The 27461-nt window shown below is 38.1% G+C and overlaps 2 protein-coding genes across 7 annotated transcripts in view; one reads left to right on the top strand and one right to left on the bottom strand.

Annotated features, from left to right (window-relative positions):
• Positions 1–1758: 1758 nt before the first annotated feature.
• Positions 1759–18407, top strand: TRIM59 (tripartite motif containing 59). Of its 3 annotated transcripts, none has more exons than XM_055410708.2 (3): positions 1759–2633; positions 3569–3642; positions 15330–18407. In XM_055410708.2, the coding sequence occupies exon 3, from the start codon at positions 15333–15335 to the stop codon at positions 16539–16541; it is 1209 nt and encodes a 402-aa protein (XP_055266683.1). In that variant the 5' UTR covers positions 1759–2633; positions 3569–3642; positions 15330–15332; the 3' UTR covers positions 16542–18407. The 3 variants fall into 3 exon arrangements, with proteins under 3 accessions (XP_055266683.1, XP_055266700.1, XP_055266692.1); XM_055410717.2 differs by lacking the exon at positions 1759–2633 and adding an exon at positions 2666–3473; XM_055410725.2 differs by lacking the exon at positions 3569–3642 and having other exon boundaries at positions 2530–2633.
• Positions 18408–18817: 410 nt separating this feature from the next.
• Positions 18818–27461, bottom strand: part of SMC4 (structural maintenance of chromosomes 4) — a 33756-nt gene continuing 25112 nt past the window's right edge. For all 4 annotated transcript variants that reach the window (XM_055410623.2, XM_088839406.1, XM_055410640.2 and 1 more), the window contains 7 exons: positions 23723–23912; positions 22535–22679; positions 22092–22265; positions 21342–21524; positions 20968–21200; positions 20246–20429; positions 18818–19784 (listed from right to left, as the gene is read on the bottom strand). In XM_055410623.2, the coding sequence (XP_055266598.2) occupies positions 19632–19784; positions 20246–20429; positions 20968–21200; positions 21342–21524; positions 22092–22265; positions 22535–22679; positions 23723–23912 (1262 nt within the window). In that variant the 3' untranslated portion in view covers positions 18818–19631. The remainder of the gene's footprint in view (positions 19785–20245; positions 20430–20967; positions 21201–21341; positions 21525–22091; positions 22266–22534; positions 22680–23722; positions 23913–27461) is intronic.

A 27461-nucleotide genomic window follows, 5' to 3' on the forward strand; every position in this document is an offset into this window, starting at 1 on the left:
GATCTCCTTGCAGTCCAAGGGACTCTCAAGAGTCTTCTCCAACACCACAGTTCAAAAGCATCAATTCTTCGGTGATCAGTTTTCTTCACAGTCCAACTCTCACATCCATACATGACCACGGGAAAAACCATAGCCTTGACTAGACGGACCTTGGTTGGCAAAGTAATGTCTCTGCTTTTTAATATACTATCTAGGTTGGTCATAGCTTTCCTTCCAAGGAGTAAGCGTCTTTTAATTTCATGGCTGGAATCAGCATCCGCAGTGATTTTGGAGCCCAAAAAAATAAAGTCTGACACTGTTTCCACTGTTTTTCCATCTATTTCCCATGAAGTGATGGGACCAGATGCCATGATCTTTGTTTTCTGAATGTTGAGCTTCAAACCAACCTTTTCACTCTCCTCTTTCACTTTCATCAAGAGGCTTTTGAGTTCCTCTTCACTTTCTGCCATAAGGGTGGTGTCATCTGCATATCTGAGGTTATTGATATTTCTCCCAGCAATCTTGATTCCAGCTTGTGCTTCTTCCAGCCCAGTGCTCCTCATGATGTACTCTGCATATAAGTTAAATAAGCAGGGTGACAATATACAACCTTGACGTACTCCTTTTCCTATTTGGAACCAGTCTGTTGTTCCATGTACAGTTCTGACTGTTGCTTCCTGACTTGCATACAGGTTTCTCAAGAGGCAGGTCAGGTGGTCTGGTATCTCTTTCAGAATTTTCCACAGTTTATTGTGATCCACACAGTCAAAGGCTTTGGTATAGTCAATGAAGCAGAAATAGATGTTTTTCTGGAATTCTCTTGATTTTTCCATGATCCAGCGGATGTTGGCTATTTGATCTCTGGTGCCTCTGCCTTTTCTAAAACCTGCTTGAACATCTGGGAGTTCACGGTTCACATATTGCTGAAACCTGGCTTGGAGAATTTTGAGCATGACTTTACTAGCGTGTGAGATGAGTGCAACTGTGTGGTAGTTTAAGCATTCTTTGGCATTGCCTTTCTTTGGGACTGGAATGAAGACTGACCTTTTCCAGTCCTGTGGCCACTGCTGAGTTTTCCAAATTTGCTGGCATATTGAGTGCAGTCTAAATGGATATATGTCACCGTGTAACAGCGTATATCTTGGATAGCACTGGAATCCACACAGTGTTAAACTGGTGAAGACATCTGAGATTGACTCAGGACTCACTGATACTAAATTTTATTGTTTAATATTTTTCTGTAATTTACTGTATAAGAGCCTAAGATCTGAAAGCACTAGCAACACACAGTATACTGATGTCCACAGCTTTATTTACTACATTAAATAATTTCTAACTGCGTTTTAGAGGGAAGTGTGATGAAAGTGTATCTTGAGATATAGCTGGATAAAGTTTCTTAAGCAAAAGAGAAAGTACTGAACTGTTTGTTTGGTGATTCTAGGGGTTAAGAAGGTGAAATAGGAATTTGGCGGAGAAATTAAAAATTAAAATTAAAATCAGGAATTCTGTGCAGTAGTCATCTCCAGAGACGAACAGTAGTAGTAGGACGGGATGGAGGGAATAAATGAGTCTAAAGGAGATCGATCCTGGGTGTTCATTGGAAGGACTGATGCTGAAGCTGGAACTCCAATACTTTGGCCACCTCATGCGAAGAGTTGACTCACTGGAAAAGACTCTGATGCTGGGAAGGATTGGGGGCGGGAGGAGAAGGAGACGACAGAGAATGAGATGGCTGGATGGCATCACCGACTCGATAGACATGAGTTTGAGTGAACTCCGGGAGTTGGTGGTGGACAGGGAGGCCTGGCGTGCTGTGATTCATGGGGTCGCAAAGAGTCGGACACGATTGAGCGACTGAATTGAACTGAACTGAAGGTCACACGACCCCTCAGAGTTAGTTCTCTTTAAGTACATGAGAATTCTCAGTCATCAGAAGCCCTCTCCTATGCGGGAACAAGTATTCTGATGGGTTTGCGTCTCCAGATGCTGTAAACAAAAGCAAAGCCGGGCTCAGGCGAGGATGGCGCTTGCTCACTGGGGCGCTTGTGCGCTCAGGACGCCTCAGGGTGCTGGGAACCTATGAAGTCACAACGGAAGACGCTGCGCTTTAAGGTCTAGAATTAGGACGTGCCGACTTGGCTCCACGTTAAAATAAAAAATAGAAGTAGTTTACAAATCTTTTGTAGAAAAATCGGCCTCCGCCAGGCCCCGCCTCTCCCGGGACGCCATCCAGAGGCCCCAAGAGGGACTCCACGCCAGACTCAGGACAGCCAGAAGCGCCCCCGCCCACTGAAGCAACCCCTGCGGCACGCCTCGGCAGCTCCAGAGCCACAGCCGCTCCTAGTGCGCAGGCGCAGAAGCTCGCCGCCGGCCTCGGCCGAGCCCTAGCGACCACGCCCCCGCCTCAGCCGCAACTGCGGGCAGTTTACTTTCGAACCGCGGCCCCGCGCTCCTTCTCATTGGCTGAGGCTACGCAGTTGAAGGTTGCCGGGAGACTGCGCCTGCGTCGTGAGGCGCCCTAGCTCCGCCTCTTCTGAGCACCTGAAGGCCTCAGGGCGGAGGAGGGCGGGGACGCCAAGCCGCGCTCAGCATCCGTCCAGAGGCCGTGCAACGCTTTTGCTGCTGGTGGAGTTGCCTGGTTTCCCGGCCTCGTGGTGAGTTTAAGGAGCTTTTCTTCGGTCCGAACAGGCGGCTGTGGGTCCCTCCTCTTTCCTTGTAGCCCAGGCTGGTGTACTCTGTGTTTGAGGCTTGGTAATTCAGAGGGCTGGCTTGGGTCCTGCGTCTCTTCCCTCTTGTCCCAGGTGAAGAGTCGGGGGAACCTTGTTTTCCCTCCCGCCAGGAAGGAGCTGCATTTCCGTGAGGGAGAAGGCCCTCTGCGGTGGGGTGGGGAAAGGGGCCGGACCCGCCGAGCTGGGTGACCTCTCGGGGGTCGGAGGGGAGGACGCCGAGGCGCGTTGGGAGCGAGGCCCCGGAGGATTTGTCGTAAACCTTCTAGAAGGGGAAGGGGAAGGGCACTGGTGTTTGAGCCCCTTCTCTGGCCGACGATCTCACCGGAATTAACAGGGAAGGTGTAATTACACCCATCCTGCAGATGTGAAACGGCAATTGTGGGAGGCACTAGGTAAAACGCCTCCAGGGATTCTCGACATTTACGTGGCAGAACTGAGAGACGAACAGACGTACTGATGGCAATAACCGAAATCAAGACTTGTGATCTTTAACTGGCATAACCTTCCACTCCTATGAGTGCTTCTTGCCTTCCAGTTAACTCTCAGCAGTCCAGCATGACCATGAAGGTTTGCTCCGTCATCACCATTGTTGGCTAACGTTTTCGAGATACTTGACGCTATAAAAAGAGGTCCTTTGTGACAGTGTATTTGGTCACAGATTTGTTGGGATTTTCAAGTTACAGTGTTACCTTTCCTGCTGCTCCACAGCTATTGATATTTGTCACTACTTTAAAAAACACACACACACAATGAGGCTCAGGGAAGGTAAGTGTCAAAGATAGTGATATTTCCTATGATGTACTTAACGTTTTTTTGAGAATGTGAATCTAGAACATTAAGATAAAATAATTTCATTTCAGAATAAGGATAAAATAATCCGAAAAAGTTAAAGAAGATATATATTCAGTCTCCAAACCAGAAAGTCAACTAAGTGGTAAGTTCTGGGAGATTAAGTGAATACCAAAGAGATTTTCAGTAAAATTTTAAACTGTAAGGTGATTTAAATTTTTGAATCTTTTTTTAAAAAAGGAGTGCATGTTGGTGGTATGTAAAATTCGAACCGTATAGAAGGATCTTGAAAAGTAAACAACTCTCTTATCTGACCTATACCTTAAAGTTAGTCACTGTTAACTCTTGTTTACCCTGCTGCTGGAAATTTTACAAGAATGTGTGCATCTTAATACAGACATACACGTTTAACACTTACAGATCTGCAAGTTGAATTTATTAAGTTGTTGGGGTACCTTTTTACCATGCATTTACATATCGTTGCTGCATTCCTTTTTTTTTTAAGGTTTTTTTTTTCGGTGTGGACCTTTTTTATAAACTCTTGATTGAATTTGTTATAATATTGTTTCTGTCTTATGTTTTGGGTTTTGGCTCCAGGGCATGTGGGATCTTAGCTCCTGGACCAAGGATCGAAACCAGCATACCCTGTATTGGAAGGCAAAATCTTAATCCCTGGACTGCCAGGGAAGGCCCTGCGTTCCTTTTTTATTTATTTTCGTTTTTAATTGGAGGATAATTGCTTTATAATGTTGTGTTGGTTTCTGCCCTACAACAGTGTGAATGAGCCATAAGTATGTGTACAGATACACATACACACTCCCTCTTGATCCTCTCGTTCCCCCACTGCACTTCTTTTTAATCACCAGCAGCTGTCATTTGGGGCTTCCCTGGTGGCTCAGCAGTGGTGGGGGTGGGGGGGAAGAAATCTGCCTGTAATGTAGGAGACACTGTTCAATCCTTGAGTCAGGAAGATCCCCTGGAGAAGGAAGTTGCAACCTGTACCAGTTTTCTTGCCTGGGAAATCCCATGGACAGAGAAGCCTGGCCGGGCTACAGTCCATTGGGGTGGCAAAAGAGTTGGACACGATTTAGTGACTAAGCAACAATAACAATGCTGCTGCTGCTGCTGCTGCTAAGTCACTTCAGTCATGTCCGACTCTGTGTGACCCCATAGACGGAAGCCCACCAGGCTCCCCCGTCCCTGGGATTCTCCAGGCAAGAACACTGGAGTGGGTTGCCATTTCCTTCTCCAATGTGTGAAAGTGAAAAGTGAAAGTGAAGTCGCTCAGTCGTGTCCGACCCTTAGCGACCCCACGGACTGCAGCCTACCAGGCTCCTCCATCCATGGGATTTTCTAGGCAATAGTACTGGAGTGGCTTGCCATTGCCTTCAACAATAGCTATCCCTTAAAGTAAGGGACCATAGTTTAGCTACTCTGGCAAGATGAAATTTTGATCTTAGTTGATGTTAGTTTTAATGTTGCTTTTTTTCCCACCAAATATGTATTTTCACTTTGAAAAATATTCTTAAAAAAGGCAAAGAAAATCTTAACTTCTCGTATCAGTTCCTTGTTAATTTGCATTAATGGGCTTCCCCTGGTGGCTCAAATGGTGAAGAATCTGCCTGCAATGCAGGAGACCTGGGTTTGATCCCTGGGTTGGGAAGATCTCTTGAAGAAGGGAATGGCTACCCATTCCAGTATTGCTTGGAGAATTCTGTGGACAGAGGAGCCTGGTCTTTTTTTGGTTTGAGAGAACAGGTTGATGTCAAAATGCAGGAAAACAGTACAAATGGGCAGAGTTAAAATCAGATCTGACTATAGAATTTTTTTTTGTTTTGAGTTAGGTGAGCCTTCATTATTTTTGTACATTTATTCTTTTTTTTTTTTTTTAATCAGTTTAGGGCCACGAAGATGTGAGACCCAGCCTGGGTGGTGGCACTTCTTGAATTTTCCCAGACTTATAGCTGACTCACTGTCTTAAGGCCTAGAGCAAGTCATATAACTCTAATGTAGCAGATTTCTCTTCAGAGGTGGTAAACTGTAATTAATATTTTATAACCATTCATGTTTAGAGATGAAAGTCAGTAATGCATTAGGGAATTAAGGCTTTTAAAAAATAGTTTACACAGGAGAATGATATTTTTGGTATGCCCAGTTCTTCATCATCTGCTGTCAGTGCTGACCATACATAATAAACTGGTCAGATACTGTAGAGACTCCATGGAAAATCAACTTTTTGGAGAAAGACTGCATAAAAACTTTAGAAGTTCAATAATGTGTTTGTTTTGACACTTAAGCACAAGAAATCTGAGAAATAATTTATAAGTAGATGATTTAGCTTCAGGTTTATTTCTGAAAAGATTTATTTTTTATATTCATATTTCTTGGTGACTTTTAAAAGGGAAGCAGGAAATCTTGAACTAAGTTATCAGTTTTTCCTTTGTCTCTTAGTCCCCACTGGCGGAAAATAACATTTTACATGGGTCATTTTAATTTTTTTGCTTTTTAAAATTACAGAATAATAGAAATTGATTTCAAAATTAATTTGGCAGGGGTGAACCTGGCTGGATAATAGGCAAGACACTTAAACATTTTTAAAGTTTTTTTTGCTTTTAAAACTTACATATCATTTACCATTTTAGCCATTTTTACGTGTATAGTCAGTGGCATTAAGTACATTTCACATTGTTGTGCAGCCATCAACACCACCTATCTCCAGAACATTTTCATCTTCCCAAAGTGAAGCTGCACTCATTAAACAATAACTCTCCAACCCTCCTCCGTCTAGCCCCTGGCAACTACCATTTTACTTTGTAGACTGTGCCTAATGGCTTTTATGTTATGTGCATTTTTCACATCTAATGTGATCATACATTTTTTTCTTCACTGACCTAATGAGTAATTTCCTGTTATTGAGTTAACTTTACATTTCCAGAAAGAACTGTATTTGGTTCTGTACTGTATTCTTTTAATGTGATCAGGATTTGTTTTTGCTAATATTGTGTTCAGGATTTTACATCAGTATCCATTTTTGTAATTGTTCTATTTTTAGTTTTGAGTTGTCTTTGTTAGGTTTTGCAATTGTGTTATACTATCCTCAAAACAGTTTGCAAACTTGCCATCTTGTATTCTCTAGCAGCAGTACAAGTAACTGTTTCTTAACCACTTGGATGAACCCACCAGAGAAGCTTTCTCCCTTTCCCACCTTTTTTTTTTCCAGAGCCTTTTTTTAACCCCCAGAGTAGCACTTTTCCAGCTTGTGAATTTCTATCATGATTTGCTTTATCTTCTCTGGTCAATTTTGATATGGGAACTGACAGAAGAGAATAGTTAATTTCTTGTAGACTTTCAAATATAGTAGCATAGGTATTCTCTATAATTTTGACTTTTCCCATCTTTGGCTTATTTCCTTTTTTTAATGCTAAACTTAATACATTTGTTGTTTCTTTCTTAACCCTCTTGTTTGCGTTGCATTGCACGCTTAGTCGCTCAGTCATGTTCAACTGTTTCGAGACTCAATGAACAGTAGCCTGCCAGGCTCATCTGTCCTTGAGATTCTCCAGGCAAGAATACTAGGATGGGTTGCCATTTCCTACTCCAGGGCATCTTCCCAGGGATTGAACCCCGGTGTCCTGCATTGCAGGCAGATTCTTTACCATCTGAGCCACCAGGGAAGCCCCTTATTGCTGCATAACCAATCCCACATTTTAGCAGCTTAAAACAAAAATTAAAACAGTTCCCTTGGGTCAGGAATCTCGGAGCAGTTTAGCTGTCTGCTTCTGGCCCATGGTCTCTCATGATGTTGCAGTCATTGCCAGATTTTACTGGACCTGAAGTATCTGCTCATTATGTGGTTGGCTTGAATCTTGGGGGCTGTTAGACTAAGGGTCTTAGTTTCTGCCACAGTGGTGGACCTTGGTCTGCTTGCAACGTGGCATCTTACTTCCCTTAGTGAGAGTGATCTAAGAGAGATGGAGAGAGCCGGAGCATTCCAGACAGAAAGAAGCCTGGTCTTTTATTACAAAATCTTAAAGTTCCATCTGCTGTATAATTTGTTAAAAGGGAGTCACTAAATCCAGCCCACACTCAAGAGAAGGGAGTTACAAAAGGAAGTGACAGCTAGGAGGTAGAGGTCCATCTTGGAAGCTTCCGATCATAAATAGCTAAAGGTTTGTTTATTTAAAGAGCCAGGCCTTGGGTTTATCAATTCTAAAAATTTTCTTTTTTCTAATTCACAGTTTTCTTCATGAGTTAGAACTTTTCTTTTCTTTTGCTTTTCCTAGGTTCATTTTCTTTTTTCCCCCCTTACTTTTTAAAAAAGATGAATCCTTTTTATATTACTTCTTTAGTTTATTAATGAATGAATAAACTGCATCTTGGCTGGGAAGAGAATTCTCAGGTCATATCCTTTTTCTTCCTGACCCTTGTGGGTACTGACTGCTCCATTGTCTTTTAACATTTCTAGTTGCTTTGAAGGTGTTCTGTTTATCTACTGCTGTGTAACAAAAAGAAGGTTTGAATGCCTGATGTCCAGAATTTTTACATAGCAAAGAGGCAGCAATCTGCTAGGTTACCTAAGGGTTATATCGAGAACTGTCATAGTGTCACTAGTACTGTATCCTATTGGTCAGAGCAGTCACATGTCTTGCCCAGATCTTTTTGAGGGGAGAATAAATTTCATCTCTTGAGAGAATACCAGCAAAGTCACATCTCACAATAACATATTTGAGAAATAATTTTTGTGGCCATCTTTAGAAATTATAGTCTCCCAGAGAATTTTGATATCATTGTGTTTTTATTTCCTTTTTTTAAAGTGTCTTTTCTGACTAGATGCATGTGGGATTATCTTTATTTCTTTATTTAAAATTTTAACAAATTACCTGTAATTTGTTGAAAGTAAAAGAGAATTTAGGTTTATAATGGAAAACAGCAGCTTCCTGCCCTCATGTTCCCAAGTCTTGATTCCTGCTCTCCAGAAGCAATCATTTCATTCCATTTAAATATTTCTTTTGGTATTGCCTCTATATTTCTAAGTAATTGGCTTTTGATGTGATTTCTTGATTTTTAATTTTTAGGTATGTATTGACTTCTTATAAGGGAAGATTAAGATAAGTTTTTAAACACTGTTTCCTTCCCTATTCCCAATATAACTTTTTCATTTTCTTAATTTGAGCCGTTAAAACAAACCTACCTTAAACAACAGTCATTGATTTCTTGCAGTTTTGTAGGCTAGGAAGTCCAGGATCAGGATGCTGGCACAGTTGGGTTCTGGCCAAAGCGCTGTTCCTGGTTTGCAGATGGCCATCTTCCTGCTGTGCCTTCATGCGGCAGAGAGCAGGGAAAGAGAGGGAGCAAGCTCTGTATCTCTTCCTTTAAGGGGCTCATCTCATTCATGAGGGCTCAACTCTCAAGATTTAATTACCTCTGCCTCATTTATACTATCACATTAAGGGTTAGGATTTTAACATATGAATTTTCAGGAGACATTCAATCCATAAGAGTCATGCTTTTTGCTAAAATCAGTATTAATATTTATAATGTTATGATTAATGGGACAACTGAGTTATATAATGTGCTGTAATATTTCCACTTTTCATGATTCCATCATTTTCTCCTACATTTGGTTTTCTCATTACCTCTCAGTATGTTCAGACACATGAAATACTGTCTGTTCCATTTATTTACTTTAAAGTAAAGTACTTTTCTTCTGATTTCTGTCTTCTTCCTCTAGACTTTTTGTCTAGGCTTGCTGCACAGTTGTCCAGGCTTCTATTTCACAGTTACCCTGGTGAGAGTTCTTGTTTTTCTTGTCTTCCTTCAGTAGTTGTTGTTGTTTTTTTTAAGAAATGGCAGGCAGTGAGTGTTTCAAAACCCAGGTAGTGGGTTTTGAGACCTCTTGTGTCAAAGTATCTTTAGACTACTTTCAAAATTTACTTTTTCTGGGTGTAGAATTTTAGGTTGGAAGCCATGTTTTCCTATTAAAGAATTGCTTCATTGTCTTCTAGTTTCCAGTGTTGTTGTTACACACAGCATAGCTAAAATCAAGATACTCATCCCAGAAAATACTCATTGGAAAAGTTTTTTGCTCCTTTTCCCCCTGTCAAGACTCTAGGCTGGTAATGGAAAATTTCTGGTACATAAAATTTCATACTAGTTTCTGGAAGAACTAGCCCCTAAGCATGATAGCCATTTTTATCTTCTGTTTCTCAGGTAGCACCCAGAGTTAAGAAGTTCCTGACCTTATATATTAATAGTTATTTTTAATCAGGCTTACTTCTGTTAGCCAGTCTTCACTTCTCGTGAGTGTGTTGGCTAAAATCAGTTTGTCATAACAGCTAGAAGAGGGTAATCTGAGAGTAGATTTGATTTCTGTATCTTCAAGTTATCTACATATTTCTGATTAAATTTTATTAAAAATATATGCTATTTGTTGTTGTTCAGTCACTAAGTCATGTCTGACTCTTTGCAAACCCATGGACTGCAGCACAGCCAGGCTCCTCTGTCTTCCACTATCTCGTGGAGTTTGCTGAAATTCATGTCTTTTGAGTTGGTGTTGCTGTCTAATCATCTCATCCTCTTTTGCCCTCTTTTTCTTTTGCCGTTAATCTTTACCAGCATCAGGGTCTTTTCCAATGAGTTGGCTCTTTGCTTCAGGTGGCCAAAGTATTGGAGCTTCAGTTTCAGAATCAATCCTTCCAATGAATATTCAGGGTTGATATCTTTTAGGATTGATGGGCTTGATCTCCATGTAATCCAAGGGACTCTCAAGAATCTTCTCCAGCACCATGATTTGAAAGCATCCATTCTTCAGCACTCAGCCTTCTTTATGGTCCAGTTCTCATATCCATACATGACTACTGAAAAAAATAGCTTTGACTGTATAGACCTTTGTTGGTACAGTGATGTCTCTGCTTTATAATACGCTGTCTCGGGTTGTCTTGAGCTTCCCAGGTGGCTCAGTGGTAAAGAATCTACCTGCCAATGCAGGAGACTTGGATTTGATCCCTGGGTCGGGAAGATACCCTGGTGGAGAGCATGGCAACCCAATCCAGTATTCTTGCCTGGATAATCCCATGGACAGAGGAGGGCTACAGTCCGTGGGGAATCAGACACGACTGAGTACGCATGCTTGCAGTAGGTTTGTCATAACTTTCCTTCCAAGGAACAAGTGTCTTTTAATTTCATGGCTGCAGTCCCCATCCACAGTGATTTTGGAGCCCAAGAAAATAAAATATGTCACTCCTTCCATGTTTTCCCCTTCTGTTTAACCAGATGCCATGATCTTGGTTTTGTTAATGTTGAGTTCCAAGCCAGCTTTTTCATGCTCCTTTTTCACCCTCATCAAGAGGCTTTATAGTATCTCTTCACTTTTTGCCATTAGCATGGTATTATCTGCATATCTGAAGTTGTTGATATTTCTCCTGGCAGTCTTGATTCCAGCTTGTGCTTCATCCATTCCGGCATTTTGCATGATTTACTTTGCATATAAATTAAATAAGCAGGGTGACAATACCTTGTCGTACTCTTTTCCCAATTTGGAACCAGTCAGTTCCATGTCTGGTTCTAACTGTTGCTTCTTGACCTTCATACAGGTTTCTCAGGAGACAGGTAAGGTGGTCTGGTATTCCCATCTCTTTAAGAATTTTCCAGTTTGTTGTGATCTACAAATACAAAGGCTTTAGCATAGTCAGTGAAGCAGAATTAGATGTTTTTCTGGAACTCTCTTGCTTTTTCTGTTATCCAGTGGATGTTGGCAATTTGATCTCTGGTTCCTCTGCCTTTCCTAAACCCAGCTTATGCATCTGGAAGTTCTCAGTCCACGTACTGTTGAAGCCTAGCTTGAAGGATTTTTGAGCATTACTGTGCTAGCATGTGAAATGAACGCAACATATGGTAGTTTGAACATTCTTTGGCATTGTCCTTCTTTCGGATTGGAATGAAAACTGACCTTTTCCAGTCCTGTGACCACTGCTGAGTTTTCTAAATCTGCTGACATTTTGAGTGTGGCACTTTAACAGCATCATTTTTTAGGATTTTAAGTAGCTCAACTGGGGTTCCATCACCTCCCCTAGCTTTCTTTATAGTGAGGCTTTCTAAGGCCCACTTGATTTCACACTCAAAAGATGTCTGGCTCTAGGTGAGTGACCACACCATTGTGGTTATCTGGGTCATTAAGGCCTTTTTTGTATCTGGGTCATTAAGGGCTTTTTTGTATAGTTCTTCTGTGTATTCTTGCCATCTCTTCTTAATCTTTTCTGCTTCTGTTTGGTCCATACTATTTCTGTCCTTTATTATAGTGTCTAATCCTTGCATGAAATGTTCTCTTGATATCTCTCATTTTGTTGAAGAGATCTCCAGTCTTTTTCATTTTATTGTTTTCCTCTGTTTCTTTGCGTTGTTCTCTTAAGAAGGCCTTCTTCTCTCTCCTTGCTCTTCTCTGGAACTCTGCATTCAGTTGGGTATATCTTTCCCTTTCTCCTTTGCTTTCACTTTTCTTCTTTCCTAAGCTATTTGTAAAGTTTCCTTAGGCAACCACTTTGCCTTTTTGCATTTCTTTTTCAGTGACTTTGATCACTGCCTCCTGTACAGTGTCACGAACCTCCATCCATAGTTCTTCAGGCACTCTGTCTACCAGATCTAATTCTATCTTTTTGTCACCTACACGAACTACCCTCTAGCTCAAATGGTAAAGAATCTGCCTGTGAGGCAGGAGACCAGGGTTCAATCCCTGGGTTGGGAAGTTCCTCTGGAGAAGGGAATTGCAGTCCACTCCAGTATTCTTGCCTGGAGAATTCCATGGACAGAGAAGCCTGGCGGGCTACAGTCTCTGGGGTCACAGAGTTGGACATGATTGAGTGACTAACACACATTCGTCACCTCCACTGTATAATCATAAGGGGATTAATTGAGGTCATACTTGAATGGCTAGTGGTTTTCCTTACAGTCTTCAATGTAAGCCTGAGTTTTACAAAAAGCAACTGATGATCTGAGCCAGTGAGCTCCAGGTCTTGTTTTTGCTGACTGTATAGAACTTTTCCCATTTGGTGATGTCCATGTGTAGAGTTGTCTCTTGGGTTGTTAGAAGAGGGTGTTTGCTATGACCAACATGTTCTCTTGACAAAACTGTTAGTCTTTGCCCTGCTTCATTTTGTACTCCAAGGCCAAACTTGCCTGTTACTCCAGATTATCTCTTGACTTTCTCTTTTTACATTCCAGGCCCTATGGTGAAAAGGACATTTTTTTTTTGGTGTTAGTTCTAGAAAGTATTGTAGGTGTTCTATATTTGCTATAGAAGTAACTTGTGAGACCAGGATATCTAATGCTTCCATTTTATGTAAGTTCAAGAGATGATATTTTCTTTACAATATGGTTATTTTGAATATCCTCCTTCTAAAAAAAGTTGAACTTTTGGGATCCTTAAATGGGTTCCCCGGGGAAATGTTTTCTAACTTTTTAACAAGTATAGGATTTTGGAGGGAAGCTTTGGAGGGAAAGATTGTGTTCAGTTTTAGGGTTAGTTTTTGATACTTGCATTAAATAACTCTAATATTAAATCTAAATTGAATATATGTCCATTGTTCAAATTTTATTCCTTTGCAAAATGTTATTGTTTATTTCATTATGAATTCTGACATCACTTAAGCTGAAAAAACATTTTTTCTTGGGTGGTTTTTCGATTTCAGAGCTGTCTGTAGGTACAAGATAATCATAAAGGCTTCCCAACATGTAGGCACTTGAATTTATCTGCAGTGAATGCCATCTTCTGTTCTGTTGCCCAATTACTTTTGTTTCCTGGAATGCTTCACAGTTCAGGCTTATTACTCTCACACATCTTGGCTCATTGTACTTAATGTTGTTAGTCTGAATGACGTATGTTCTGTTTTCAGATGTATTCTTGATAGAACTTTTCCTAAGCAGAAATTTTGCGGTTTTAAAATAAAAGCCTAAAACTAAGGTCTGACATTTTATTAACATTGGTCTCTTAAGGGGCAGTGTTGATTCAGCCAATATTGAGTGAATGCCTGTTGTGTCAGGTTCTGCACTTAGACACAATGTCTGCACTTACTGCAGGCTTATATTCTCATGTATAGAAAAATGTTACAAAATCCTTTATTATTATTTGTGTTTGTGTTTTTGGCTATGCCACGCAACTTGCATGATCTTAGTTCCCCAACCAGGTGTCACACATGGGCCTTGGCAGTGAAAGCACCAAGTCCTAACCACTGGACCACCAGGGAATATCCCCACGAGTCTTTCAAATAAAGTCCATCTAAGTGCTAGGAAGTAGAAGTGCAGTGTTCAGTGAGATTAACAGGGGACCAAATCTGGGGAAGGAGGTGGGGCTCAAGTTCAGGCTTGAAGAAGTTTGGTTTTGCACATGGTGAAGAGGGGGCACATAGAGCTATAAAGACTGAAGAGGTTTTTATGTTTATTAAAAGTACAATTAGTTATTTATCAGTTCAGTTCAGTCGCTCAGTCGTGTCCGACTCTTTGCGATCCCATGAATCACAACACGCCAGACCTCCCTGTCCATCACCAACTCCCGGAGTACACTCAAACTCATGTCCATCGAGTTGGTGATGCCATCCAGCCATCTCCTTCTCTGTCGTCCCCGTCTCCTCTCACCCTCAATCCTTCCTAGCATGACTCTTTTCCAGTGAGTCAACTTGTCGCATGAGGTGGCCAAAGTATTGCAGTTTCAGCTTTAGCATCAGTCCTTCCAATGAACACCCAGGACTGATCTCCTTTAGAATGGACTGGTTGGATCTCCTTGCAGTCCAAGGGACTCTCAAGAGTCTTCTCCAGCACCACAGTTCAAAAGCATCAATTCTTCGGTGATCAGCTTTCTTCACATTCCAACTCTCACATCCATGCATGACCACGGGAAAAACCATAGCCTTGACTAGACGGACCTTGGTTGGCAAAGTAATGTCTCTGCTTTTTAACATGCTATCTAGGTTGGTCATAATTTTCCTTCCAAGGAGTAAGCGTCTTTTAATTTCATGGCTGCAATCAGCATCCGTAGTGATTTTGGAGCCCAAAAAAATAAAGTCTGACACTGTTTCCACTGTTTCCCCATCTATTTCCCATGAAGTGATGGGATGCCAGATGCCATGATCTTCGTTTTCTGAATATTGAGCTTCAGGCCAACTTTTTCACTCTCCTTTCACTTTCATCAAGAGGCTTTTTAGTTCCTGTTCACTTTCTGCTGTAAGAGTGGTGTCATCTGCTCTAGTGGTCAGTAATTCGTAATTACCCCTATCAACACTTCATCTTTCAAACTTTATTGCCAGGACTAATTCAGAAATGTTTTCCCTTTCCAAATCTTCAAATTAACATTACTTTAGAATATTACACTGTGCTGATTCAGGGCTTTAAGCACATACACTAGTATTCCAATTCAAGAACCTGAGAAATTTATAGAACAGTTAGAAATTTAGTAACTTACTTTAGAAACTGATTGAGTCAACTGGGACTATGAATTGAAGATGCTAAGAATCAACTTGTTATTTAATACTTAGTTCTACCTATTCATTACTTATGTATAGTTTTGATTTTTAGCATCTTAGAATGTAAAAAGTTGCTCGGACTATTTATAATCATTAAGTAGATGTCCAACAGAACACCCCAAATTACCTCTTAAAGTTTATCAATAATCAGTATTAGGAATTAAATTATATAGAAAATTATTTTAGAAATCTTAGTAAATATCCTCTTGTAAATAACAAGTACAATATATTAACAGTTTGTCAGTTAACACAAAACTTTATATAATGTGTGCAAATATGTCTTTGTTATATGTAGAATTAAAATACTTTTTTCTCTCAACAGGAAATGCACAATTTTGAGGATGAGTTAACATGTCCCATTTGTTACAGTCTTTTTGAAGATCCTCGTGTACTACCATGCTCTCATACGTTTTGTAGAAATTGTTTGGAAAATGTGCTACAGGCAACTGGTAACTTCTATATATGGAGACCTTTACGCATTCCACTCAAGTGCCCTAACTGCAGAAGTATTATTGAAATTGCTCCAACTGGTATTGAATCTTTACCTGTTAATTTTGCATTAAGGGCTATTATTGAAAAGTATCAGCAAGAAGATCATCCGGATATCATCACCTGCCCTGAGCACTACAGGCAACCCTTAAATGTTTACTGTCTCCTGGATAAAAAATTGGTTTGTGGTCATTGCCTTACCATAGGTCAACATCACGGTCATCCTATAGACGACCTTCAGAGTGCCTATATGAAAGAAAAGGACACACCTCAAAAACTGCTTGAACAGTTAACTGACACACACTGGACAGATCTTACTTGTCTTATTGAAAAGCTAGAAGAACAAAAATCTCATTCAGAGAAAATGGTCCAAGGTGATAAGGAAGTTGTTCTCCAGTATTTTAAGGAGCTTAGTGATACATTAGAACAGAAAAAAAAAATTTTCCTAACAGCTCTTTGTGATGTTGGCAATCGGATTAATCAAGAGTATACTCCCCAAATTGAAAGAATGAAAGAAATAAGAGAGCAGCAGCTTGAATTAGTGACACTGACAACATCTTTACAAGAAGAAGCTCCACTTAAATTTCTTGAAAAAGTTGATGATGTCCGCCAACGTGTGCAGATCTTGAAACAAAGACCACTTCCTAAGGTTCAACCTGTTGAAATTTATCCTCGAGTAAGCCAAGTATTGAAAGAAGATTGGAGCAGAACAGAAATTGGACAAATTAAGAAACTTTTCATTCCTGAAATGAAGATCTCTTCAAAAAGGATTCCTTGTGCCTGGCCTGATAAAGAAGAGAAAGTTGAATTTTTTAAGATTCTAAACATTGTTACAGTTACACTAATTTCAGTGATACTGATGCTGATCCTCTTTTTTAACCAACACATAATAACGTTTTTAAATGAAATCACTTCAATATGTTTTTCTGAAGTGTCTCTCTCTGTTTACCAAAGTGTATCTAAGAATGTGTACAATTTAAAGAATATACTATGTCACACTGTATATTTATTGAAGGAATTCATGTGGAAAATAATTTCTCATTGAGCATTCTAATCTGGATTTTTTAAGGCTTATTCTGTACAGCAGAGGCTAATGACGATCGATGGCTAAATAGAGGAATATAGGGTAACCTTGGATAAATAAAATAGCAAGCTAAAGTTTGCTAGAATACAAAATGTGTCATCAGAAGTTAGAAATGAGACAATGTCTGGTTTTCTGAAAATCAGAACAAACTCTAGTGATTACTTAAGTATTAATACATTATCCCATTTTTATTGGTTTGTAAGGTTGCCTATTTTAACATTCTTATACCAGTAGGGTTTTAGCATTATATACTGCAATGATTGGCTTTGCAGTTCTTTGTGTATACATAGTTTTTAATTAAAAGATGTCAAAATCCTGAAAGATATAAACTTGACACTTTTGAATGGGTAAATAAAGATGGTGAGAAGAGGTTTTATATTCAAGTAGCTAAGTCAAAGTGAAAGGGGATTGCTGATGTTAAAGATACGTTTGATCAAATGTACCTGATCCACACATTAGTGTGTTTTAGATTTAAGAGCCTACAGTTTCTATAACATCCATTCTTAATAAAACTCTTGCTTTTGGAAATCTAAAGTGTTGTTAGGGACAAAACAGTAACATTTCCTAGCACTTAAACTGTCCTATGATTCATGTGAATTTATTTTAGGATTGTATTGATATTTGACTTTTGTGTAGTCTTTGTCCTGTTAGTCAAAAATCAGTTCTTGGGAAATATTGATACGTCCCACCCTCATTATGTTTGGATGGCACCATGTTAATCTTTAAAATTGTCTTAAATTTTCCAAGTCTCTTATACTAATGAGAGTTCAGTTCAGTCACGTCCGACCCTTTGCGACCCCATGAACCACAGCACGCCAGGCCTCCCTGTCCATCACCAACTCCCACAGTCCACCCAAACCCATGTCCATTGAGTTGGTGATGCCATCCAACCATCTCATCCTCTGTCGTCCCCTTCACCTCCTGCCCTCAATCTTTCCCAGCATCAGGGTCTTTTCAGATGAGTCAGCTCTTTGCATCAGGTGGCCAAAGTACTGGAGTTTCCACTTCAACATCAGTCCTTCCAATGAACACCCAGGACTGATTTCTTTTAGGATGGACTGGTTGGCTCTCTTTGCTGTCCAAGGGACTCTCAAGAGTCTTCTCCAACACCACAGTTCAAAAGCATCAATTCTTCGGTGCTCAGCTTTCTTTACAGCCCAGCTCTCACATCACACCCCTTTGATGTAGCTCCCTTTTTGTTAACAAGGACTGAATTGTGGTCCTGGTAGGTCTACTGACACTTTTGTCCATGCAACGCTAAGTACAAGCTCACTTCCCAAAATTCCAAGCAGACAGCACGTTTAGGAGCTGAATGCTCATGGTCCTACAGGCGACTGAAATCAGGGCCGCAGTTCCAGAATACTCCTAAGACCTTATCTGCTGAGAAAAAGTCTGAACACTAAAGATGGCTGGCTATACTCCGCTCATGATCAGAATAGCACAACTGAATGTTGTGTGGGCAAAGAACATTTGGAGGTAGAACGTGTATACAGCCACACACCAACTTAAGCCTAGAGTTGCACTGACTTGATTAAAGTTATAACACAAAAATGCCACATACTTTTTGGAATACATATAATTAATTTCACATTTCTGAAATAAGTATCAATCCTTGCTTTTTTGTATATTAGCAAACAGACACAAAATTGCCAAAGCCATATATTTAGTATAAGAGACCCATATTTTTTTAAAGAATTCACTTGTGTTACCTTTAAAGAATTTACACCAAGATTTTTACTAGGGTTTTTAACATGTCTGAATCACAGCTAAAAATGGCAACATTTTAGGTTTGACTTTTTTTTTTAATAACTTGCAAGTTTTTTAGTAAACAATACTTTTAGATATTATGTAGTCTGCATGAATAATCCAATATACACATAACTCATTCTTATACATGCTCTTCTCTTTTGTATTTTTGAGGATGAGATTGTAAAATTTTAAGTATATAATCTTGAAATATTTCTAAGTTTTTATGTGTAACAAGTTTACATTGTAATAAACTCATTTGGATCTTTGCATTGAATGGCTTAATAAGGTGCTGAAACTCAGGAGTGGTTGTTTTGGAATTTTCATATGGGCTATGGGCATTATCTACTTTAAACTTTTTACAAACACTATACTTTTCTATTGGTTATGAAAATATAAAAATATTGAATTCATCTCTGTTCTCACCAATGAAAAGACCTTGATTATACTGATACTTGTATAATGTTGACTTTATAAACAAATGACCATACTTGAATTTTAGATCTTACTTTATTTAAGTATATGCTAATGTATTTACATTTTATTGATTATGATACAGACTGTCTTCGTTGGGATTTAGTACCTAAATAATAATGCACTATGAATAACAAGGTAATTTAAAATCTTAATTCCTCAGGCTATCTAATAGCTTAGACCAGACTTCTGATTCAACACCAGGATTTTTTCTGAAAATGAAGTGGTTGCCAGCTTATTTCCAGTAGTATATTCTTGAGCTAATGCAGTGTAACACAGTAACAAAAAGCCTTTGACAACTTGATGGACAAACAGTACTGTATCCTAATTTCATTTATACTAAAGAAATTATCATTCTTTTTCTGAAGCAGCTATAGTGGGTGTATTATACCCACTCAAGTTATTCAGACATTTGCTGGCCCTTTCACAAGTGTTTTTAAACAGTCAAGCACATCGAGTTTAAGAATGTATAATATTCAAATTCTCATTCTTGCAATTCAGAATGACTGGTTTAACATGATTTAGTTTACAACTGTACTGTTCATCAAGTAATATATTTTTAACTCTGCATAAGGGGAAGTTATCTGACCATCCAGGCATCTTATTTTCTCCATAGTTTGCCACTTACAAAATTGTCAGATTCTTACAATCTCCTAGAAACAGGCATAGAGAATATTAAACTTGTAACATCTCTTAATTAACAGCATAAAATAGAAACTATATGATACAATTTAAGAATAGGTATTTTATATAATTTATAACACTTTACAAATAGTAAATACAATATGTTCAATCTATGGTAAGATTGAAAAATCTTCAGATTAAGCAAGTTTAGCAAAGTCCTTTAGATGCAATTTCTTTTGGGTTTACTGCAACGCTTTTTGTTATATTGTATGTCTTGTAAATTCCAATAAGTCTATCTGAAATCTCAAACATATTATTTCGAAGAGAAATTATTATGAACTGGGCATTTTTTGTTTGTTCCTAAAGAGAAAAAACAGAATAAATGAGAAAAATTATACATATATATGTAAATGTATAAATAATAATAAAAGATCTAACTTTACTTCCCTAAAATATTTTTGGGGCAATAAACTGACCATGACATTGCTAATTAATATGAACAAGAATGACAACATGGAAAATTCATGATAGTATCTGAGTTAGAGTAGAACTCAGGTATTTGTAGGGATAGTTGCCTAGTAGAATCTTCTAGTAGAAAAAAGATCTGGGAAAAGAAAAAAGTTCTACCTGTGTTTCTGCTACTAATTTACATTTATATTTTACTTTTCAAAATGGAACTATTTTGCTCAAATACAGTGATCTCCTTTAATACCATGGGAATAGAGAATGGCAGAAGCTCGAAAGAAGCCAAAGAATTCCATGTGTAATATTTAGGGAACACATATAATTTTTACAATGAAAAGCTCTAAATGATTACTTACATATATATAAAATGCAACAATAGAAACATTTTTGAAATCAAGGGCTGCATCAATCTCATCCATGAAGTACAGGGGTGTGGGTTTATAGTGATGAAGAGCAAACACTAAAGCCAATGAACTAAGTGTTTTCTCTCCTCCTGAAAGGTTGAAGATCTTCTTCCAACTTTTCTTAGGTGGTCGAACACTGAAATAATTAAGAAAATCTCATCACTTAAATTACTTGTAAAGCTAAATTAAGACTCCATGATTTGTTTCCTGTAATTGGCTTCTACCACATTCCTTGGAAATACCTAACTTGCTTTTTCTTTTTTTTTCCTAACTTGCTTTTTCATAAATATATATTCTTGGTGGGTTATTTTATAAAAAATATTATTGGAGGATGAACACATAAGAACACCTAGCAAAAATATAAGATTTAAACAATAGATCAGTAAGTAATTCTTGCTATTCTTCCTGTTTCCCATGAATACTGGAGTGGGTAGCCTATCCCTTCTCCAGGGGAACTTGCTGACCAAAGAGTTGAACCAGGGTCTCCTGCATTGCAGGTGAATTCTTTACCAGCTGAGCTACACAGGAAGCCTGTAGGCAAACTAGTTTATCAAATAAAATACGCTGTAGACTTAACTGTCACATCCCACCCCTAAATAATACTAAGTTTGGAGAATATGTACAGAAATGTTAACAGAAAAATCCAAAACTTGGTATATGGCATCATTACAAACCTGAACGTGATTCCTTCAGAGAAAGGATCCATGCTGTCTACAAGGTCCAGCTCAGCATCACCTCCCAAAGTAAGCATTTGGTAATTTTCCTTTAATTTATTTGTTATTATATAAAAACCTGCCATGAATTCATTAAGCCTTTGTTTTCGAAGATCTTCATATGCCTGTCTAAAATTATCTCTTTCATTAGTAATTTTGTCCAATTCTGCTACCCGTTGTAAATACAATTCTTCCTACGAAAAGAATGAGAAAAACATGTTACACATTTGACATGAGAATTAAAACTGCTAATTATATAAAATAAAGGCTTAACAATTTAGGCTAAGGACTAAAGAGACTTTCTGACCATTACACGTTGAGTCGTTTACTTGTACCTTCTTTTTATAATCTGCAATGGCGCCAAGATTTGGTTTCATTTCATGACACTGGGCTTCCAAAACTGCAATTTGATTTGTTATAGAATCTGGGTTCTTGATTGCTTCAAGCTCTTCTGGGCTTAGAACTGGAATCTTTTCAACGTGATTATCTTCTATGGGATGCAGTGATATTTTTGAAATCTATAAAGTTAGATGAATATTAGAAAACAGTGTTACAATTCATTGTTTCAAGAAAACCTCCCAGGGACTTCACTGGTGGTCCTGCGGTTCAGAGGCTGCCTTGCACTGGTTGGGAAATTAGGATTCCACATGCTACAGAGCAACTAAGCTCAGGTGCTAGAGTTCACGCACTGTGATAAAGATCCCGCATGGAGCAACTAAGACCTGACAGCCAAATATATTAAAAACTCACAAATTTAAGACTAATTACCTATCAAAATGACATATAATAAGAAATGGTGACTCATTTGTGTATCAACTTTTTCAAAGGACTTAAAAAAAAATAGCTATAGTGCTCGTGTTCATGTTCAATCTCTATATAAGCCCTGGGATGAAAATGTTGATTAATTCCAACCATTACCCTTATTTTTCTGTATATAATAACTCCTACATACTGTTCATTTTGTCCCCTATAAATCTGAGAAGTGATTATATAGCCTGAAGTTAACAATTAAAACATACTTCAAAAACACAAACCCCAGCTTTTTTCATAAATGGTATTTTAAATTTACACTTAACAATTCTCACCTCTTTTTGCCAATATTTTATTTTAGAATTATGTTCACCAATGTGACCATCTATTTGTTCAAGTTTCAACTTAATACTAAGTGCATCTTTTTGGAGAGCATGTTCATTTTCCTGAATTACTTTTAGTTCTTGAAGTAGGTTTCGATGTTCTTTCTGGATTTCTGGTAAGGATGCCTAAGAAACAAAGAGATGCTATAGATACGATCATCTCAGAACAGGGATTTTCACATTACAAACATGAAGTTAGCACTCTCGCCTCATGCCTCTTTCACTTTAAAGAAAATGTTATTTACAGAAAAGTTAAAATAGTCATTTATTACACAGATGAAAAGTTAATATAATTATAAATGTAACCTACTGAATGCTTACTACACAAGGTACTGATGTCATCCATAATTCTCTACTGCTTCAAAGAGCACCCTCTCCCCTTCTCCACATCTTACCTCTGCATCATTTGTATTCTTTACAACCTCTGCTGCTTTGTCTTCAAGACTTTTTAGCTCTGCTGTTAAGTCATCTATTTCTTTCTCAGTGTCTTTTATTTCTTTCTCTGTACGTAAGACACTGTCTTGTGCTTTTTTAAGATTTCTAAACAAGCAAAATCTTGTATTAAAAACTTTTCATGACATTAATGTGACATTGTTTTCTATGATAAGATTTAAAAACATGTTTTACTAAAAATCTTTCAATTGGTTTTTATGTTTATACACACACTTGTGGGATGTTGTTTATTTTATTAAACTCTTAGTATAAATTAATGAAACTTCCGTATATAAAATTTTAGTTTCAATCTTAAGACTATGAAGCAAAATTGTCCATTGTATTATTCTAGTCTTGTCATTTCCTTGTCAGATTGGAGGGTCTTAAATCTTTAACTCTTGAAACTATACCTTCAAGTAAATTACTTCCTGGTTCAAGTCAGGGAAAGGAAGTGTTTTGGGCAGAGTGAGGAGAAGAAATGAGACAAAGGAAAACGGGGTTGACAATGATACACACACACACAACTATTTTTCCCTGTGACTGATACCTTTTGTTTAGGTAAAAGACTGCTTATTAATTAGCACCTTTGAACAAAGGGCACTGTGATAACCGAATAACCGATAATCACTATGCAACCAGTTTATAATTTTAAGACAAACAGCTGTTTACATTTCAACATTTTATACACACTTTGCTTTATTTTAGAATACTTTAATACTCTAAAATATAAAACAAGAGCTGTATTATGAATGTATTAAAAACTTTTTGGGACAATGGAATAATAAAAATTTCAGTTATTAAAACAATTATCCTAATAGATCTCATCCTTCTTATTCTCCTAAGACCTAGATCTATTTAAATGAATCACCATCTATCCCTCTAAACCAGAGAAATGAAACTTTAACTCCTATGTCCTCACAACTGGGGAGTTACATAACCACATTTTGTTAAGCCATACCTCTTTAATCAGTTTTTAAAAACTAAGGATATGATAATTTACTATTGGTGTCCACCTATTAAAATCCTACTAGGTAACAATGTCAGATCTTAATAAGTAACAGGAAACATTTATTAGACATTAAATTTAAATATTAATCCCTTTTTCAGTATGATGTAGGGAAGAGGAAGACAGGGTACTATGCAAACTCTACCTGTCAGCAGTCTTGATTGCCACTTGTGCTTTAGTAATAGCAGAAGCACATTCATCTAATTGCTTATTTATTTTATCAAGTTTGTCTTGTTGGGCCTTGAGTTTATGGTTATTGATTTCTACGATGATATTGTGTAACCTTTTAACCTCAGCTTCCACTTTACCAGCTCTCTCAGCCACACTGTTATACTCTGGGGGATAAAAAAAGTAAAATTAATTTGAGTTTCTACACTAATAAGCATCATTTGTTAGATGCATTCAATAAATCTCTCCAGTCAATACAACTTAACCTGATGCATGCAAAAGAAACTTTAAACATTTGAGGAAAAGGGCCTCAAAAACAAAGCAAAACCCCAAACACAAAACCAAAATGCCCTATGTCAAAACAAATGGTGTTACAACAACATATAGTTAAATTCTCTGGCTCAGCTGTGAACATAACCCATATTTCTTATTGACTTCATACTGTGAAGCTCTTTTAAGAAGTTTATAAGGTACTTTGAGTATTTGTTTCATAATGATCTTTTACCCTTAGGTTCTACCCAACTATAGACTGTGGGTGAAGAAGTTGTGGTTATTTAATTCTGCTAACCTCCAATTCTCCTCCCTATAACAAAGTCGGGGAGATAGACTAAAGTGGCACTTTTCTCTGTGGCACAGAAGGCTCTTAAGTTACACTTCCTAGATTCCCTTGTACCTAGTGTTTAGATATAAATTTAAGTTCATTCAATCAAGAAAAATTCATACAGTTTGGATGGCAAAAGTGATGAACTGAGCATGTTTCTGCTGGAAGTTATGGAAAAATTTTCTTGGTGGTGGTAGAGGCTCTGATGTCCTGTCAAAAGTTTCTGAAAACTGACAGGCAATGGCATTAACTTTGACGGGGTGCATTATGATAGGTACAATGTGCCTCTGTTGTTGGCAGTTATAGTGTCATTTTCCTAATTTGATAGATGGTTTTTCAATTGTAGAAGAGGCAGTATAATTTCTTTCATGGTTCTTCAGAGTAGCTCTGGAAATTATTCTTAGCGTTCAGCCTAAAATTTAAGTTATCACAATGATCCTATAAACAGTCTTTTTCTCTCTCAAATACACACTCCCACATGAAAAATCATATTTATACTAGTCAGAGTGGATTCAGTTCTCTATATCTGAACCCTAATCATTATATGATGTAGGAAAGATGACAGGTGGCAAAAAGGTAAGGAGTTCAAAGTATCGATACCTATGTCTAGAAAGGAAGCAGAAACAGTGCCAACTTATGGAAAGAAACTCCATAAAGCTTCTGTGGGAGGTATGAAGCATTTAGCATAGGAGAAAGCAGGTAGGATTTGCTGAGAGGAAAAGAAAAGACTTAACTGTTGTTTCCTCTCGACTGTCTATTCTCTGTTAGGTAAGAGGGAATTTCAATATTCTCCAAATTTTACAACTATCTTTTTGTTCCACATTTATCAGAGAATTCTTTAGTCTGATTTTAAAAGCCCATCTAGTGAGTTTAATTACAATGTCTATTTTTTGTATTTTTGAGATCACCACTTGATTAAAAAAAAAGCAAAACAAAACCCTGCCCCTTTTAGTCTTCTAACTCTCTCCTCTCCCTTAAGGATACTAAGATACTATATTTATTGAAGGAATTATTTTGCTCACAGTGGCGAGTCTGTGTGCTTAGCTCCCTTATGGGGTAGAGTACCAGCTGCTGTGGGATCATGGCATCATGACTTATACTGGGATGGGCCAAGTATGTAACTGGAAAGGGTTTCACTGTTCAGAACATCATTTTCCTTATTTTCAAGTACTTAACACGCATTAAATTCCCCCATTTATAGTAGCATGTCTGTTAGAAATAGGAGGGGAAAATGGACATCATGTAATTTATCATTTCAAAGTCACCATTTTATATCACCTTACTCCTTTTATTCTCCACACATTTGCCAGATTTTTAAAATCTAAATTAATATAAAATGAAATATTTAACTTAAGGATATGCCTGCATAAATGGGCTTCCATATCAGACATTGAGAGTCTACCAATAACAACCAGTACTTCCACGAGAGGAGATATATATATATATATATATACAGGGCTCCTAATAAAGTCAAGGAGTCTTTTTCAAATAAAATGCAAATTCTTGTAGTCTCTCAATGAGAATATTGTCATAAATGACAAAGATTTATTTTTTATTTGACCACTAGGTTCCATCAAAGGCAGTAACAAATACTGTAGGTATCCTGGGGAAGGAGTAGGGTGAAGTCTGTGTCTGCAAGAGTAAAATACAAATCCAAAATGAACGCAAGGAAAAAAAAAGGTCCTGTCAGGTTATGTCACCTCCCTGTATATCACTCTCCAATGGCTTTTCATTTCCCCTGGAAACATGGCCTATGAGGCGCTACATTATCTGGATTCTTCTATCAGTTAGGTCTAGGGATTCTGGTTTCCTTGCTAGAAACTTCTGACATACTATTTCCTGCCCTATGGCCTCTATTTTCTCCTCTACATTCATCCTGGAATGCTCTTCTCCCACATTTGCACTCATACTTGCTTTGGGTCTCTGCTCAAATCTCTAGCAGTAGCCTGTCTAACCACTCTGTCTATCTGAATCCCCATGCCATTCCGTTTCCTTGGTTTTACTTTTATCACCTAGTACCACCTGTTACAGTATGTGATGTATTTGTTACAGTATGTGATGTATTTCAATTTCCTTATCTCTTAAGGGTGAATTCCTTGAAGAGGGACTTTATTTTGCTTACCGCTTGATCAACAGCATCGAAAACAAAGCTTTGTCAGTAGCAGATACTTTTTGAGTGATTACCTCAATATTAAAAATAAAAATAAATGTGACTAACAAAAAATAAAAAATACAGGTATATATTAATATGCAACGTGCACAGTGGACATATGTCTGCTTACAATCTTTTCACTTCTTTTGGAAGAAAACTCCCTCATTTTTTAAACATTTAGATAATTGCTCCAATTCCAGTCCATCTAATGCTTATGGATGAACAATCAGTATTTGTCTTCCTTTGCTCATGAACCAGACTGTGAAAAGGGTCTTTCTGGATGTAATAAAGGCTGTGTTTCCTGGGGTCACTGAAATACTGTGAAACGCACTGTTACCACCTCCTGCCATAAGATGCATACCTATGCACATTTAACATGGAAGTGGGCTTCCCTGGTGGCTCAGATGGTAAAGAACCTGCCTACAATGTGGGAGACCTCAGTTTGATTTCTGGGTCAGGAAGATCCCGTGGAGAAGGAACTGGCAACCCACTCCAGTATTCTTGCCTGGAGAACCCCATGGACAGAGGAGCCTGGCAGACCATGGGGTCACAAAGAGTTGGACACGACTGAGCGACTAGATAACCTGAACATGGAAATAGAAGCGGGCTACTCAAGTACATGACCAAAGCATTTTAATGTCAAAGCCAATTCTGACTATGAGCCTGTGAACTAATTCCCTTTGTTGTTTAAAAACTTTGGTAGAACACTTACATGTTTATATATACACAAGAAGAAAAAAGTTCTGGAAAGAAAAATGTATGTTTAAGTTCTCATTAAGAGCACAGGTATTGGAATCAGATTGCCTTCATCCTGAAATCCTGTATCACCACCATATGCTATGTGACCTTGAGCAAATTATGTAAACCATTCTGTGCCTCAGTTTTATCTGTCAAATGACGTACTTAATTTATTAGTACTTACTTTATAACCTTTTGAGGATGAAATAAAAACTGTAAAACAGA

This window comes from Moschus berezovskii, chromosome 1, assembly GCF_049115385.1.
Source record: "Moschus berezovskii isolate FMDL1 chromosome 1, NW_MosBer_1.0, whole genome shotgun sequence".
NCBI lineage: Eukaryota > Metazoa > Chordata > Mammalia > Artiodactyla > Moschidae > Moschus > Moschus berezovskii.

What these genes read in the sequence shown, in the direction of transcription:
- TRIM59 (XM_055410708.2), top strand. Translation starts at nt 15,333, where the DNA reads ATGCACAATTTTGAGGATGAGTTAACATGTCCCATTTGTTACAGTCTT.